Source organism: Panthera pardus, unplaced genomic scaffold (assembly GCF_024362965.1).
Source record: "Panthera pardus isolate Hobbes unplaced genomic scaffold, ASM2436296v1 HiC_scaffold_6, whole genome shotgun sequence".
Taxonomy (NCBI): domain Eukaryota; kingdom Metazoa; phylum Chordata; class Mammalia; order Carnivora; family Felidae; genus Panthera; species Panthera pardus.
Window position 1 is genome coordinate 128,478,341 of NW_026526991.1, and position 17,588 is coordinate 128,495,928.

Consider the following 17,588-nt stretch of genomic DNA (forward strand, 5'->3'; position numbering starts at 1 on the left):
GAAAAGCCTAGAGATCACTAAAGCAGAGATCAGCACCCACTGTCACACATGGCCACTAGTGAGGTCTGTCTGCTGGAACGTAGAGCCTGAAGTCACCACTCTGGTGTGAACAGGGCTTTAGATTATCCCGCAATGTGGACATTTTTTTTCTGTCTCCGTTTTAGTCTCCTGCTCCTCCAAAGGACGAGATGCTATCCCATAGGGAGATTTCCTTCATGAAAGTATCTCGGTTCCCCACTTCTACTTTTCTTCCCTCTCTAGATATTCCATTGGAGAGAATGTAAACACTTAACCACCGGGGACACTGTGCACTGGTTATTAACTTGTGGAACTGCCAGCTTCTCAGTGCCGTTCATTTCCTGAAGCTTTGCGCATTGACCAGCGTGGTTGAATCGCCTCTCATTTTCTCATGATCGTTAGTGGAGCCCTCAGAGTAGGGAGGTGTGGACATCCACCAACGGGACTGTCTGCTCAAAGACAGACATTATTCCAGGCAGTCTGCTTTCTTGAACTCCCCGAGAGACGTCTGGGATAGCCCATATTTTAGAATCAAGGTCTAAATGTACAAGAAAACAGAGTGTCTGGGCATAGCATTCTGACTCATCAATAGGAAATAAGCAAAATTGGTATTAAAATTAAGAAACACTGGGGCGCCTGGGTGGCTCAGTCAGTTGAGCGTCCGACTTCGGCTCAGGTCATGATCTCACAGTTTGTGAGTTCGAGCTCCACGTCGGGCTCTATGCTGACAGCTCAGAGCCTGGAGCCTGCTTTGGATTCTGTATCTCCCCCTCTGTTTGCCCCTCCCCTGCTTGCACTCTCTCTCTCTCTCTCTTTCAAAAATAAATAAACATTAAATTTTTTTTTGTTTTTAAATCTTTATTGGAAGATTTTAACATCTGGGTTGTCTGAGTGGCTCAGTTGGTTGAGTATCCATCCACCTTCGGCTCAGGTCATGATTTCACGGTCCGTGAGTTCGAGCCCCACGCTGGGCTCTGTGCTGACAGCTCAGAGCCTGAGCCTGCTTCACATTCCGTGTCTCCCTCTCTATGCCCCTCCCCTGCTCCCCCCTGCCTCTCTCTCTCAAATATAGATAAACATTTAAAAAATTTTTTTAAAGAAACACAAATCCTGACTCTACTCCATGATGGGACTCGTATGTTTTCTCATGCTTTGGCGGATTTGATCTAAACTACTTCAGTTGGTGGCTTACCTGTACTTGTCTAGATTTGTCAAGTTCATGCGGCCTGGTTTGTGAAGCCTTCGCTGTTTTCTCTTTGGTCTCCATGTGCATCTCTAAAGCTTTCTAACAAAGCCTGAGGTGTATGTTCTCGTTCCGATATCTCAGCAAAAGCAAAAAACCTAGTTTATGATTTAAAACAAGGGTCAGTTTGGGGTGCCTGGGTGGCTCAGTCAGTTAAGCGTCTGACTTCAGCTCAGGTCACGATCTCGCAGTCCGTGGGTTCAAGCCCCACGTCGGGCTCTGTGCTGGCAGCTCAGAGCCTGGAGCCTGCTTCTGATTCTGTGTCTCCCTCTCTCTCTGCCCCTCCCCTGTTCGTGCTTTTTCTCTCTCTGTCTCTTAAAAATAAGTAAATGTTAAAAAAAAGGTGGGGGGCGGTAAGCCAACATTTCTGTAAAGGGCCAGATGGTAACTAATCTTGGGTTTTGCAGGCCATAGAGTATCTGCTATAATTACTCAGCTCTCCCTTTGTAAGTGCAAAAGAAGCCGTAGACAGCAGGTAAATAAAGGAGTATAGCAGTGTTCCAATAAAACTTTATTTATAGACTTAGAAATTTGAATTTTGTATACATTTTCTTGTATCCTGAAATACTGTTCTTTTGAATTGTTTGTTTTCTAACCATTTAAAGAATATAAAAGCCATTCTTAGCTCATGGGCCATACAAAAACCAGCAGAGGGCTGGTGGGTTGCAGTGTGCTTACCCCTGATTCTAAAATTAGTCCCTTCAGCCCAGTTTGAATATTTGCATAAGGAGACTTCCAGGCCCCTTGTGTTTAGGCTTCCCAAGTTCTTGCTATAAAGCAGAGGTAGTCAATTTTTTTTTTTTTTTAACTAAGGCTTTTTTACAGCCTTAGCAGGAGACCTTAAACATTATAGGTGGCCAGTAACCATTCAGTGAATTTGTTGAATGAAACATTTTGAGGATATAGAAACTATGTTTGGTGGTTTTTTTGTTGTTGTTGTTGTTTTGGGGGTTTTTTGGTTTGTTGTTTTTTTTTTTTTGTTTTTTTTTTTGTTTTTTTTTTTTGCAGTTATTACTTTTTTATGCCCTTCATTTGGTATTGGAATTTGGGGGTTTTGATAAATGCAGCTTTATATCTTACAAAGACTTCTGATCCCTTGAAAAATAGTTTAACAACCCCAGGTGCAATCGATTCTCCAAAGATACTCTTCCCCCCTTTTCTTTGACCAGCCCCGAACTCCGCTGTAGATATTATTTATTTTTGAGAGTACCCTGACAGGATGGAACGTGAACTGTGAAGTCGTCTGACCCCACAGATCCTGGGAACGTTTGGCCTCAGGGATTGCCAGGGAGGAGGAAGTTGTAGGCCTGGCCTCCCAGTAATTCATGGTCCCTTAATGAGCCTGTGGAATGCTACCTCGTGGGGCTCAGAGAAACAAAGGATCCTGGTTTAGCTTCATTTGTCAAAGTGCTGCCTCTTGGTTTGTTTGTCCCCAGCTGTCTGGGGAGAGAAACAGCCTTCACGGGAGGGAGAGGTCAGACACCTTATCCCAAAGGTCACTCTATGTGCCAGGGTAGACCTCCCGTCGCGGAAGGTGGAGGTGATCTGTTCCGTGCGGTGCCCTAATCAACACCTGTCATCTGCAGCAGGCCCACGGTCTGTGTGCAAGAGTGACCTGGCGTTTTGGAATAAGAGAAGGTCATTCTAAATTCCTTGTTGGTGCCTTTTCCCATCTATACCCAGGGAAATCCCCAAAGCATTAACGTTGAGCACATTTAGTTTGGTGGCTGAACATTAGGCGTTTTAGGTGTCCTAGTCTGAGAAGTTTAGTATTGTAGAGTTACGTTCGGCCTATTAATAATAATTCATGCAGGACTGTGCATTAAGTTCTGTGCATTATATTTAACTGAAAGGCTTTGACTTGTATACATACCCGTCAATAGAATCTGTTTTCCTGAACAGCATCAATAAAATGAGAGGTCTGCTTCGATCGCACAGAACACTGCGGCATGGTCCAGGGCTTAAGTCTAGGATATTCTAGAATCTAGAGGATTAAAGAACCTTTTTAACTAACGGTCGCCCACAAAAGACAAAGTAACCTTTTCATAGTCAGAGGGTACCGAATCGAACTTCCTGAAAGGCTGTTTTGCTCCAGATGTGACTATTCTGTAGATTTACATGTCAGGGAACATACACAACTACATTTGAGTGGAATGAATATTACACATCTAAAAATTATGGGAGCAGTTTCCTTGAAGTATAAGGACAAGGGAGAAGTCAAAAGTACTAAGGTACTTTACCAGAAGGAGAACTATATACGGACAACAGGGAATCATAATTCTTCTTCCTCCTGCCCCTCCCAGGCTCTTCTGTTTCTGCTTTTGGACTCAGTCTTGCCCAGCAGACCCCTGAAGGCTTATTCTTCCCAAGCTCCCTTTTCTTTCCCGCGAATGGAAATGCTCACTTTATCTTCTTGGACTTTACCATGAGATGTCGGGTTGAGCGTTGCTGAGAAGAAATGGCTGGGGTACATAGAGATCGATAAGAAGTATTGTCCGGGGCAGGAAGAAATCTATGTCATAGTCTAACATATTGTGGACAGATTTGTGAGCCCTCATTAAAGGTTTGGGAAATAGCCTTATCGAAAAATAATATTTTCTCACTTGTATTATTTTCCTTAGCACAGCACGATAATCATTCTTCACTTCCTGGTATCTGTGTGTGTACAAAAATGGATGTCCTTCCACAATCAGGAAATGTAGAGTTGGCATTTCTGCTTAAAAACAATCGAATAGCCTAAGACCTGCTATCCTTGCCAGCTCTAGAGGCAAATATTAGGTTGAAAAGGATCAACACAGTTTAAAAACAAAAAGTTCTCATTTGATCGTCCCTCCTGGACACTCGTCAGCTAACACGCATTTTCCGTGATTTATCCATACTTTATGCATCAGAAACACTGCAGGGGCTTGAGTGCTGAACACTGACATTTCCTATTTTAAAAATTTAAAGGGAAAAGCCTTGGGTTATTATAGAAAAAAATAATATTCTCTTCCTCGAAAAGGTCAGTGCAGGAACACCTCGTTTAATCAACTGAACAGGATATCCAAATTGTATGGTTACATTGTAATTCAATTTTTTTTAATGTGTTATTTAGTTTTGAGAGAGAGAGAGAGACAGAGTACACGTGGGGGAGGGGCAGAGAGAGAGGGAGACGCAGAATCCGAAGCAGGCTCTGGGCTCGGAGCTGTCGGCACAGAGCCCGACGCGGGACTCGAACTCACAAGCTGTTGAGATCATGACCTGAGTCAAAGTTGGACGCTTCGCCGACTGAGCCTCCCAGGCGCCCCAGTTACATATTAATGTCACAGAAGACTTATTGCTACATTGCACACAAGAACTTGATTTTTCGTGTTTTTCGCTAAGGGGACCTTAACTGAAAACCCTCATAGCCAGTCTCTCTTCCTGATGTTGAGAATCACTTCACACTTTACTTTCTGTCAACCCTTTTGATACTCTCAAGAAGGGTGCCACCAAAAGAGGGGGAAAAAATCATTTTAAACTTTTTGCCAAATCAGTGAACTGATTTAAAAAAAAAATGTTTTATGCCAAACAGCACACATAAATGCCTGAGTCACACTACCTTTGGTATAAAGAACCACCCAAACATTAACAGGGACCAGTAAAAAACATCTGTTCTATAGAATTTTTTCGTTAACAGGATTTAATTGAAACCAGATCAGTAAAGCTCTGTTACTCTGGGCCGTCCCTTGGGCCCTGGAAATATCTTTGTTATAGAGGACCGGATGCACTGACGCTAATCATTAAAACAGGATTCTACCAGCAAAACATTCTCAGGACCAGTAAGCAAACAGCACCTGAAAAAGACTGATGTTAAGAGCATTTCATGTAAAGGTCCATGGGCCACGTGGTGCTTACCTATTCAGAGACTGTCATGTGCCTGAGAGGCAGGGGAAGGAAAACCTACATCTGCAGGCTCTGTCTGTTCCAAAATAAACACAGCGGCCACGGAAAAAGAAGTGACGCTGTGATTGAGTACTTAGGGTTCAGTTTATATGACATCTGCACAAACTTAAACACAGGTCCAAGTGAGAGACTATTAGCCCAGCGGAGTTCAGTGGTATGTAAGAAATTTTGCTGTGTCCTGATTTATCAACCTGCAGGTTTCTAATTCTATCTCTTAAAATAATAATAATTATTATTATTTAATGCTTTTTGAAATGGAGTGAGGGAGGGAGGGGCAGAGAGTGAGGGGGAGAGAGAGAATCTCAAGCAGGCTCCGTACTGCCCAGTGCAGAGCCCGATGTGGGGCTCGAACTCATGAAACTGTGAGATCATGACCTGAGCCGAAACCAAGAGTCAGACACTTAACCGACTGAGCCACCCAGGGTGCCCCGTTTCCTACAACTTTTTAATTGGTGTCTTGAAAGAAACTAGTTGGCAGTGATCGTATAGTAAGCAAAATAGATTTGCTGAGAGTTTTAGGTAGACTAAGAAATACTCAGACAGTGGGGTTTGGAATAGTGAACATTTAGAATAGAACTGATATCTTTACCAGTTTGAATTGTATCTTTAATACCCCAAATTGCGAATGTCCCTGTTGGAAACTTAGTAGAAAAGTTCTCTGTTAAGCTTAAAACACATCTGTCAGCCCAAAGGAGAGTTTTTGTGGGAATAATTTAAATGTATGTAATTCTCGTATGTTATTTCACACACAAAAAGAGAGAGGGAGAGAGAGAGAGAGAGAAGGGGTATGTGATGGTTTTCCCATGATTTAAGAAAGGACTTTGAGCGAGAAGCAGCTGGAATATTTCACGCCCGCAAGACCTTTTGAAAAGGAACAAAATCTGTGAAAATTTGAAACAAAATGTTCAAGTGGAAAAGTTATAAATTGTTACATAAATCGTTGTTTTATGCACAAAATTCCATTTTCCTGAGCTTTTCAAGTGTGTAAATCACATTTTCTGAGCATAGGAAAATATTCAGACGGGGGATTTTGTAGGACGATATCCTTCAAGTCCTATGGGAATCGTTTAGCTATAAAGTAAGGAGGAGATTTTGTATTATGACAGCTGCCTCTCTTGTGAAGCATTTATTTAATAGCAATATGGTATTTCGAGTTGACCTTGTGAATAGCGGAAAGGCTCGTGGCTATAACACTATGTCAGTTTTTCAAAATTAAGATTCCCAGTCTAAGGGAGATGTAGAAAGTTAATCAGTTGCTGCTGCTTGTTTCATTTGCGTGTAATTACTGTCTCGATTGTAGACTTCTAAAATGTTTAAAAACTTGTTTCGAATTTTGCAAGTTCCCAACTATGTTAGAAACTCACAAAACGTTTTGCATCACCCTAGGAAGCCAAACTCACTCGTCAAGGAAGAAGTCTGTACTCAGATAAATTGGTAGTTAGCATCAGAAAATAAAGGCACCCAATTCATAAATGTTGGCAATTTTCCCCCTCCATGGAGGGTAGCCAGTTTATCCATGATCCAAACCCAGAATCCAGAATCCCATGCTGGAGAAGTCTCAGCGGGTCCTCAGGTTGCCAGTGTCTGCGAATGTTCACACAACGATAGGAGAAGCGTTACAGGCAACATCCCAGCTACTAGCTTTTCCAGCCCTCCCTACGCACTTTAAAAAAAAGCATGTGATTGGGAGAAAATAGGCAAGCACCTCATTTTCTTTGTTGTAACCAGAACTTGAACTTGGTTCAAACAAACAAACAAACAAACAAACGGGAGGAAGGAAAAGGAAAGAAATTGTTTCCTGCGTGGTTTTTAAAGATCAGCAAAGAAGAAAAAAATATACAACTTGCCTTATTAATCTTAGAGTTTTCTAGATTCATTGTACCATTGAATAAAGTCGTACAGATCCACAGGGTAGGTCTGAAGCTTTAGGGTGTCGGTGATGTTTCTGAATTCTGAAATTTGTAGATTTTAGACAGGGGCAATTCAGGGTGTTCCTGAACACCGTGATAGTGTCTGGGGCACTATCCTGGAACCTAACCTCTTACTGTGCCTGCACCAGAACATGGATATTTGCACCAAGTGGGGCAGAGAAAGGTCCAATGTTGCCTCCTATAAAAAGGTTAGGATTGCCACCAAGGGTGTTACAGAGATGTCTGTTTCTTAGAGCTTTTTGGATTTGGGAATTACGGATAATGAGGACCTGTAGGGCTCTTTTACTTAGGAAATCCCTCTCCCTGGGGAACTTGACCTTCACGATAGCCTTATAAAACACGGAGGCATTAGTGTTAGTGAAAAGGCATCACGTTGCCTCGCCTGAATTGCAGGACAATGCTCCTTGCTGGTTTGACTTTCTGGGCTTAGCGCTCTTTTGTGTTTTAGTGCCGTGTGCATCGAAACCACTGGGTTCAGGAAGAATTCTGCCGCACTAAGCATTTTCTCTGTGTCCCAGATTTGTCCTGCAAATTATGGACATCTCATTGAACCTAAGGAGAATCTTCTGAAAAAGTATTTCCTCGTTTTTTTAAAGGGAAACAAACCCATGTGGATTTTGCTAATCCTCTGATCAGATTTGATTTTTGCTTCCTTCGCTTTATGGTGTCTTGGTTAAATCTGTTGTTGCTGTTATTTGCAGCAAATTCCTTGTTTGATATATTGCTAGAAATCTTAGAATGTGTTCTTAGTAGATCATTTGAACGTCCCAGATATAAGCAGTGTAGGTGGTAGGAAAGAAACACATCATCTCAAAAATCCCCCTAAATCAAAGACCAGAGCAACACTGAGAGTCCACTTCCCAAAAGTTTGGAATAAAATCTGGTGAATGTTAAAAATGAGAAGACTTCGGGTTGATTCGCAGTGTAGCAAATGACTCTCCAAGGGGCCTTTTTTCTTTTTCTAAAAATGGAACATGAACCATTTTAGGCTGTCTTATACATCGGCATTTATCAAGTGCACTGAAGTCTGGGGGGAAAATGTCTGAGTCGATGACCCTGAAAGAGGAAACTGGGGACTTCTAGGACGTTCATTAGGTCGTAGCTTCCCACGCCTCTGGAGATGCAGCGACCGGGTCTGCCATCAGGGCAGCCGTCCGATACGTGGCCACAGAGTGGGGCCAGATCATTTCACTGGGCTGACCACCTCTAAGTTAGCACAGATGTTTACAGACAGCAGAAAGGCAAATAAAACATTTCTACATAGCTGTCCTGTGGGAAGGATTAAGAGCCATGGATCCCTTCCAGAATGTAATGGATTTGGATGGGCTTCACGCCTTCGTGATTTCTTGTTGTATTTGTCCGTGTGACCTTGCCCTGGGGGAGAGCTGGAGAAGCCACGGCAGGCTCCCGCCAGGAAATCGAGCCTGCGATGGTCATCGGGGAAACTTGTTTGCCAACAAACTAGTGTTTGGTGCTTAAGACGATCCCTTCCTCCTTTACCTTCCTCCTTCCCCAAATATACTCTAAATGTGATGAGTGTGAGAAAACCCAAACTCCAGCTTCAGCTGAATTTGCTCCCCCCGCGGCTTCGGCCAGCACAAGTTCATCCCACAAGAGTGAGTAGCTTTTGATAGGTAAGGTGCCGCTGATGATCAGTGAATCGAAGCCCTGTTCTCAGGGTGCCTGTGGTGAAACAGGGGAGGCGAGATCCAGAAATTCATCCCCGCGGGCTCTCAGGTGTTCGGTGAACTGAGTATTTGCTTGAACGATGCCTTAATAGGATGCGAGTAAAAATTCCAAACCCTGCTTGGGAACTGAATTTTCCCAAACACAGGGGGCTCACCCATTTGAAAACCCCCAGTGGCTGGCCGTTGCCTACTGGGTACGTGTGAACTCCATGAAAATGATACTCCTATTTTTTTTCTCCACCCAGGCCCTGCCCCAAAGCTGCTGCTTCCACCAGAGCTCACAGGGGCTCTCTTTCCTCTGAGCTATCGAATGCGTTGTTTGAATCAACGTGATCGACTACTGCCCTTAATCAGTAATCTTTCTGTTTGTGCTCATGCCGCCCTGCTAACTCGCGAGCACCTTTTGGATAAAGACTGTGCCTTATCTTTTTTGGAGCCCCCTACACTGTTTTCTCATCTAGCAGGGGCTCCCCAAATACCTTAAACTTTTTAACGATTAATTGATAAATCCTTGCCTTACCACGTAGGTGACATCAGCTGTAGTGCTTGGTTTTGTTGAATCATATGGTAACACGTTGAGCTGTTCTTCTGGTCGGCTGTTCAGAAACACCACTGACACCATTTCTCAGACCACTTGGAAAGCACCCTGAGAGCAGCTGTGTCCCCACCCAGTCCCCCCCCCCCCCCAGTGTGTTTCTCTGTCACCACATAAATGAACCGAGCTGAAAGTCCTGGAATGGTTTGCCCACTGGCACTTGGTATGCAAAGGGTAGCCGCTGTGATCCGTTGCCCGGGGCAGCATTTCTGGGAGGGTGGGTTCTCCCAAAGGGCACATCCTCCAGTCTGCAGCGTGGATGTCAGGGTGTCTGCTGTCCAGCTGCCTCAGGAGCTCCCCATCTGTGACTGTGCTGCCCTTCTGTCCTTCCTTCACATGTACTTCCTGAGCTCCTGTCTCCTTGCTGTCTTGGTGTTATCGCTCAGCCTCCCAGGGGCCAGCATCTGCCTTGCTCTGTGCGAGGAGCACAGAAGCTGCTACTGTGGCCTTGGTTAGAACTGTGGACCAAGGCAGGCTCCACGGGGTGAGCCCTTGCCAGCGGGGCAGGGGCCGTGAGCCGCTCTAAAGGCCAAAGCCATCCCAAGGAGGAGGCCAGTAATTGCCTCTGGAGGTGAAGAGTGCGTGCGGACCCCAGTGCCCTGGCCCAGCGGGGATGCAGGTCTGTTGAGGGTGCAGAGAGGAGTCAAGCCTCTGAAGAAGCCTGGTTACAACTAGGGGAGTTTTAAGTGTCCTTCTAACCTGACAGCATGGGAGCTGGGGGGGGGGGGGGGGGGGGACAGAATTTCTGGTGCCGGAACCTGCGTCTAGGATCAGATAATCCACTTCCCACTCTTGGAGTCATTTCCAGGTTTTGTCAAAAGCAAGACCTTCTTTTCTTTCTTTCTTTCTTTCTTTCTTTCTTTCTTTCTTTCTTTCTTTCTTTCTTTCTTTCTTTTATCTTTATTTATTTTGGAGAGAGGGAGAGAGAAACGAGCAGGGGAGGGGCACAGAGAGAGGGAGACAGGGGATCTGAAGCCGACTCCACACTGACAGCAGCGAGCCGATGCTGGGGCTCGAACTCAAGAACTGTGCAATCGTGACCCGAGCCAAAGCCTGATGCTTAACCAACTGAGCCACCCAGGTGGCCCAAAAGCAGAAGGTTTTTTCTTTTTCTCATATTTTGGACAACAGTCTCCAGTGTGCAGACGATCCGAGCAGAGAAAACCAGCATTGTGTGTTCTTGAGGGAAACAGCTCTCAAGGAGAAGCAGTCAGGTTGCCCGTTGGGGCCCCCAGAGCCCGTGATGGGACCCCAGGAGCTTCCCCCACGGACACTGGCGACCCTTCTCTTCCCAGATTCGTGCTGCTCAGGGGTCCTGGGCGTGTGCCCCGCTCCACGTACGGGCCATCTGTGAGCACGATGCCCTGTCCTGTTCTGTGCCCCAGAGGAGAGGCCTGCTGGGCTCTGCACCTCGTGTGTTCTCTTTCCTCTATATTAAACCAATTAAAAGGGAGCACCCCTTCCTACCCCCCTCCCCCGTCCAGTTTTCATTAAAAGGGAACAGATGTGGGGTCTCGGCTGAGGCCCCCGGGGCGGGGCGGGGTGGATCACACAGTGCGGTGGTTTTCTCGGAGGGTGAACCATTCCTTGGCATTGCCTGTGTGCCCTCCTTGTCTTCCAGCAATGAGGTGGTGAGGAGTGACTTAAAGAAGCTGCCGGCGCTCCCCACTCAAGCCCTGAAGGAGCACCCCTCCCTGGCCTACTGGTAAGCTGCACCCCCTCGGCGCACCCATCAGGAGCGAGCCCTCCCGGGGCACTAGGGGCCGGGGCACCAGGACCCCAGCCGGCCCCACTCCAACTTGTAGAAGCGGCTTAGGTCTTGGCCAGACCATTTTCAGCATGTATTTAAGTGGCATGGTTTGCCATTTTCTATTTTCTTTCTCTTAAAAAAAAAACCGTCTAAAATTTCACTTTGGATGCTTTGCCTCCTTGGAGACCCTTTCATGTGCTGCTCGAGTTTCATTCTGGAATCCCTGTCATTTGATGACAGGATGTGTGAGGTTTGGAGATGTGGGAGAACTGCGGGTTTTTTTGTTTTTTTTTTTTTTCATTTGCAGAAGAGAGAGATTGATTCTTTGATTTTCCCACAATGTTTCTTATCTCCTGATTTGGCCGCCGTGGAACATTACACCCTAGTTCATCCGTCAGGCCCCGGATCACTGATTCCGAACAAAACAGGGGCGCGAAAGGGTCCTGGATTGTGGTTCTGGTCACGATCGGGTGGGGCCTGTGTCCCCGGGTGGCCCTCACCACCGACCCAGGAGGAGTGCACTGCCATGGCCCTCGTGTTCCTTCTGAGTCCTTTTCAACAAGCAATGAGTGCTTTTATTAACAACAACAACAAAAGCAGTAATAATAAAACAAAAGTCGCAGGTCAGTCCTGATAAACTGTAACATGCGACGCTTGTAAACACCTCTTGAATCTGCTTTGTGCGACGTCTGGATTGCTAACATTTTGTCTCGTCTGGACCCTTTTGCAGGCAGCACAGTAGTGGCTCAGTTATTCAGGTGGCTCCCAGAGATTCCAATGGCTGGGTTAGGGCGGGTGGTGATGCACACGGCATTAGCGGGTTCCACTCTGGGCCACAGGTCGTTTCTCCTCAAGAGACCAAGTGATGGGGCAGCGGGAGCAGAAATGAGACGCTGAGTCCCAGGGGCAGAGAGTCCCCCTGCCCCCCGGGGCGCTGGCACGCCCCGTCCCCCACCATCTCGTCTCTCTGAGCTGGTTTTTTGCCGCTCGTCCTGCACAAACATAGAGGTGGATACATAGTGGCTTTATAGAATCCTAACCTGCCCCCCCAGGGACAGAATCTGTCACACCTGCAGACTCACCCGTTCGCGTGTCCGCTCCCACGCTGCCAGCTTGGTGGCCTGCACCTGTGCACACCAACAGACGACGCTCCTGTCCCCTCGCTCATGGAGCCGTGCCACCCTCTCCCCGGTCCCCTGTGTCCCCTGGGCCTCATCGTCCGTGTCCCCCTCCCCCACCAGCTGTTCATATTGGGGAAACCAATGGTGAAAGAGTTAGAGACACGAGAATATAGTTCTGGAGATCAGTAGTTCCTGCACGAAGGGGATGAATTTGCCAGGTGGGGGCTGGGTTTTCTGGGGTCAGAGTTGCTTTTAATCTAAACCGTCCCTCAGCGACCTCCTCATTCATTTGTTTCCCGGCATGTCCACCCTATGCTTACCAGCTCCTTCTCAGTCTCTGTGTGTGTGTCTCTCTCTCGTGATCTCCACAGTCTGTTCCACGCCCACATGTTACTTCCAATACAGAAATGTCTTCCTTCATGTCGCGCTCGTCTTTTGTGTTCATATGAACAGCTTCGTCTTTACCGACACCCCTCCAATCTCTGGGGCCCGGCCAGCGCTTTCCCTGGGCCTCACTTGGACCCAGTGGCACCCGTGCCCCTGTGTGTACTCACGGGGAAGGCACGGAACGGAGGAAGTGAGATTTTTGAAACAGGTGCCCTCAGGGAGCACAGCCCAGCCTATGCACAGACACGCCAGCCGCATGGCCCATCTTGTTGCATTGCCGAAAAAATGTCTTATTCACTGCAGTTGGCTGGTTGAAGTCGGTCTCTATATTCCAACCTACTCATTTGGATTTCTAAAAAGCAAAGACTTCAGGAAGGGATAAATGCTATTCGTGCTTCGTAGACCAGAGACAGACTTGCGTGTCCATAGACTTTCCTCGGCCACAGCATCATCACGCGTCCCTACGATTAACCATGACCCCTTGTCGGTGGAAGAGACTTTCACTCGCTCTGACACCACAGTCTGTCGGGTCGCCCACAGCCTCACGTTGCCCTGATCGTCCCTGAAGGGCGACGGATATTTGCCCTTCTTCCAGGCTCTCCCGCTCTCGCTAGACTTCACGGATGCGGCAGACAACCCTTAGGCTGGACTAAGCCATAGGGAGCCCGTCCACACTAGTCAGGAAAGGCATCACAGCTTAGAGAGCAAAGCCGTGGGGTTTAGAATCCCAGCCATGTCTCTGAATAGCACGGGAAGCTTCAGTTACTTCTCTGCCGCCTCAATTTCCCACCCATAAAGCAGAATTAACCATACCTACTGGATCCAGACTGTAAGCAAGAGCAGAAGTAAGAAGTCACATAATGCAATTAGCATGTAGTGAAAGGTACATCATAATGCTGAGTAATCGTGCAGTAATGCTTTCTGCTAATTTTCCCCAAGCGTGTAACCGGCTTGGACTTCTATTCCATGGAATTTCCCTATCGGGGGACAGGTGACGCAGACGGTTAGAATTACGCGCCCAGGGCCATAGAACAGAGCAGTAGCAGGGCCCTGACCTGGATTCTCTCAAGGGCCTGGCTTGCAAATGCTGGACAACACCCCCCCGGCCGAACCACCCCTACAGGGTATGCAGGGGCATCTATCTTTACTCCAAAATCACTGACCAGTGCAGGCGATGGCTCCTGCAAGACAGGGAACCATATCTCCATCCCCGTGGGTTTTCTGGGCTGCTGCCTGCAGAGAGATGATCTCCCAGAATGACGTGGCTAGGCACAGTCGGCCGGAATCATCTGTCTTCCTCCTCTATGTAACACAGTGTCCTCCAAATAGTGTTTTGGGATTCTGTGGCTGGTGCCTTTTTTACGGTTATCCCACTGATAACTCCATACCAGAGATCCAGGGTAGCTGGGAAACTGTCCACAGAGCCAGTGCACTTGGGCTATCTGTAAATTCCAGAGGAAGGAGGAGGGGGGCAGGGAGCTGAGTGGGTTCTCAGTCAGCATGGCGCGTGCTGGGTCCATGGTGTTTCAGAGCGGGGAGAGCTGGGGAAGGAGAAGCTGCATACCGTGGTCTCACAGATGGCCTGGGTCATCAGGAGGTACAGAGAAACGAGGGGTGGCAGATTCCTGCAGCTGTCAAGCCCCGAGAAGCCATTTAGTTGGCAAACAGCTGAACAGCTGCCTGACGGCGTTTCTGACTTTAACCAGTGTTTGTCTAAGCCTCAACTGTGTTCGCAGCTACAGCCCTACGTTGATTTTTATCTCGCCTTCGCCGCCCGGGGACCTTCTCTCCCCAAACTGGGAAGGAAATTGGCTCCTGTCGCCCCTGAGTTGCTTACCCCTGGATCCACAGGTTGACCTCACAGAATTCGAAACCCTGTGCTAGGAAACACGCCCAACCCAGCCGCTGATTGAGGGGGTGGGCAGGGAGAGAGAAGAGCAGACCCTGAAGGTCTCGCTCTGAAGGTCTGGTGAGGTGGGGGGGCCAGCCCGAACACGACGCTGCTGGAGACTTCGCTCAGGAGAAGGGCTCTGTCACACTCAAAGAGGAGGGGTTGTCTGGGAGCCAAGGAGAAAGGGGCATCTGCCCCTCTCTGAACAGGTGTCCCGGAACCACCGAAACGACTCTCCAGCCAAAGGAAGCCTCCTTGGAGCTAGCCAGTTCCTATTTGGGGTGTTTAGAAAAGTGCTTTCTTGTCAAGTCAGGTAATCTTCACGTACACCAGATTTCGGAATACTAAAATGAAGAGAGACCCGTTGAAGATTCAGAGAGCGATCAGAAAGTCAATAAATTACCCCCACTTGGTAGTTAGTGAACATACAGAACACATGGCCCTCAGAAATGGCCTTTCTTTTTTTCCTAAAGAAAAAAAAACCAAAAAGTTGGCAAATAAGGCTTTAGATCAACTCTGGAATACCAAATTCATAATAAATAATGAAGGCCAACCAAGGAGGTCTTGAGGGTTCATCCCTCCTTCATTGCCTCCTGTCATGAAGCCCATGGGCCTGAGGTGAGAAAGGGGTGGGGAGAAGCAGGAGGAATGAGGCTCCTGGCAGTGTGGCCAGGTCACAGAGGCCGGGTCTTTTGGACTTGACTCCTGCAGGTGGGATGTGCTTTCCCTGTGACTCCCCAGGTTGGCTCTGTGCTTCAGCCGCCATGGCTGTCTGGGCACCAGAGTCCCTTCTCAGAGAGTCCCTTCGTGCCCCCCACCCTGTCAAAGAGGGGTTTGGCTAGAGGGTGTCTCCCAAGGCACAAGCCAGTCTCTTGCTGTTTTAGAGCTGAGATTTCAGGACATCGTGGCATTCCCATCTCACTTCTGGTAGCTGCCTCATTGTTTCCCAGGGCTTCTCTGGGCCTTGGATTGCCTCATGGATTGTGTTAGCCAGGCCCAAATTCCAGAACTTTCCATCCTCCTTGGGAGCCCTCAACGCTGACCACTAATTCATGATAGGGAAGACGTGGGCATTCTATTGAGGTCAGCGCCTGCCCTCCCCTGTGAGGCCGTGTGCAGACAGGATCCAGGGGATGCAGAGGACAAGGAAGATGTGGGCATTCTGCCACAGCGTCCCCCCTGATCCCCAGCCAGCCGGCCTCTTCTTGTCCCCGGCTCTGTGTCCCTCTCCAGGGAGACACATGCTCACTGCTTCTTCCTCATGTGCCATGGTAGCATTTCTTGCAGGGAGCTGACCCCAAGTAAAGCTGTAGCCCAAAACACCTCACTTAGGCTGAGTTCAGAAATGCCACTTCAGGACAAATCCTTTCTCCAGGAGCTGTTGGCTCCTTGGAACTTCTCAGGACGTTGCTCAGGTTCGGAAGAAGGTTCTCCGTCAGCAGGGTGCTGACCGTTGACCTAGGGACCGTATGTAACACCGTCTTTGTGTTGCAATTCTAGTGAGGACCGAGTCATTGAGCACTACAAGAAACTGAACGGCCAGACCAGAGGTCAAGCAATTGTAAAGTAAGTGGCCTCTCCCAGTGCCCACGAGGCTGTGTTTGTGTGTGTTCATACAGCATGTGGCAGGGTTGTTCAGTTCTGTTCGCAAAGACACATAACTCCCGGGGGGGCGACGAGGGTTCAGTTTCAATTTTCAGGTAAATAATCACTCTGAGAGCTTTGTCACGCGCACACATAAATATGTCTCTGATTCCAGACCTGCCGAATAACCACCTGTGTGTGTGTGTGTGTGTGTGTGTGTGTGTGTGTGTGTTCTCTCTTCCCAGCTACATGAGCATCGTGGAGTCTCTCCCAACCTACGGGGTTCACTATTATGCAGTGAAAGTAAGTACCAAGCCTGCCCTAAAAAAAACCAGAAACACTTCTCAGTTTTCCCTTTTTAATCTTACTGAAGATTTTGGGGGGTGGGGACGGATAGGCATGATAGAGGACTTGCTCGAGATGATTGTGTGCTGAGGAGGGTTGGGGCGCTGGAACATTCACCCCACGTCGGAAGACTTGATGCAGTCACTTTCCAAAACTCACGTTCTCTTAGGTAAAGTGGGTATAATGAATCCCTTCTTCCTTTGATTCTCAGAAGAATCCTGGGACGTCAGGGCCGCAGAGCCTCTCAGTAGGACGATTCCCTCTGAAGGCAGTGAACTGTGGAGAACAAAAACCTAAAGCAGAATCAGCAATGTTTTTCTTGGTGGTCAAATGCCACACAGGCAATTTTGGAGGAGGAGGGCCGGCATTAGAGGCTGACAAATTAAGCTCATGGCTGTTTAAGAAGACAAGATGTGTCTTCTTAAATGTTGTGATGGCAAGTCCCATGGAACATGAACCCTGTGCTCAATTTTTCTTGATTTTACCGTAATGCTCCAGACTGGGATCCCTTCCTTGAAATAATAGATAGTGACATGCCCGTGTGCCCTTATCTGTGATGAGACAGGATAATTTCCCTTCTTTAATTGACCCCAACATGGAAAGATTAAGTCCTTGCCCAAAGTCCAGCTGAAATGAAAACATTTCTGAATGCTAGACAGTTCAACCAGCCAACCTGAGATTCGCTTGCCCGTTTACCAGTTTCTCTCCCCGTGTTTCCATCCAGCTGTATTTTTAATTCCCTTGGACTAGAACGTACTCTCTGCTACATTTATCTTTGTGTCACTCATTGCGGCTCGCACAGCACTTTGTATGTTTCGTTGCCTGTATCTTCCGCTAAAGTGCAGCCTTCCAATGGCCAGGACAGTGTGTTGCATTCCTTTTTTCATTCCTGGAGCCCTGTAAGTGCCTGGCACATAGTAGATACTCGGTAAATATTGACTAAATAAGTGTTTATTGAGAATTGAATTGGGTAGTCGCATGTCCCCCTTCCGTGATGGGAATGAATGTTGGAACTGTATTTGTGGAGCCCGGTTATGAGGCACACGCGGGAACCCCAGTCCTACCCAGCAGCTCAGCTGAGGTCTTTTTTTTAATGTTTATTTATGTTTAA

The 17,588-nt window shown here is 47.5% G+C and overlaps 1 protein-coding gene across 13 annotated transcripts in view; it reads left to right on the plus strand.

Moving 5' to 3' along the window:
* FRMD4A (FERM domain containing 4A) overlaps window positions 1-17,588 on the plus strand; it is a 607,025-nt gene that overhangs the window by 498,565 nt on the left and 90,872 nt on the right. For all 13 annotated transcript variants that reach the window (XM_053895512.1, XM_053895513.1, XM_053895517.1 and 10 more), the window contains 3 exons: window positions 11,021-11,104; window positions 16,049-16,114; window positions 16,378-16,435. In XM_053895512.1, coding sequence (XP_053751487.1) covers window positions 11,021-11,104; window positions 16,049-16,114; window positions 16,378-16,435 — 208 coding nt within the window. The remainder of the gene's footprint in view (window positions 1-11,020; window positions 11,105-16,048; window positions 16,115-16,377; window positions 16,436-17,588) is intronic.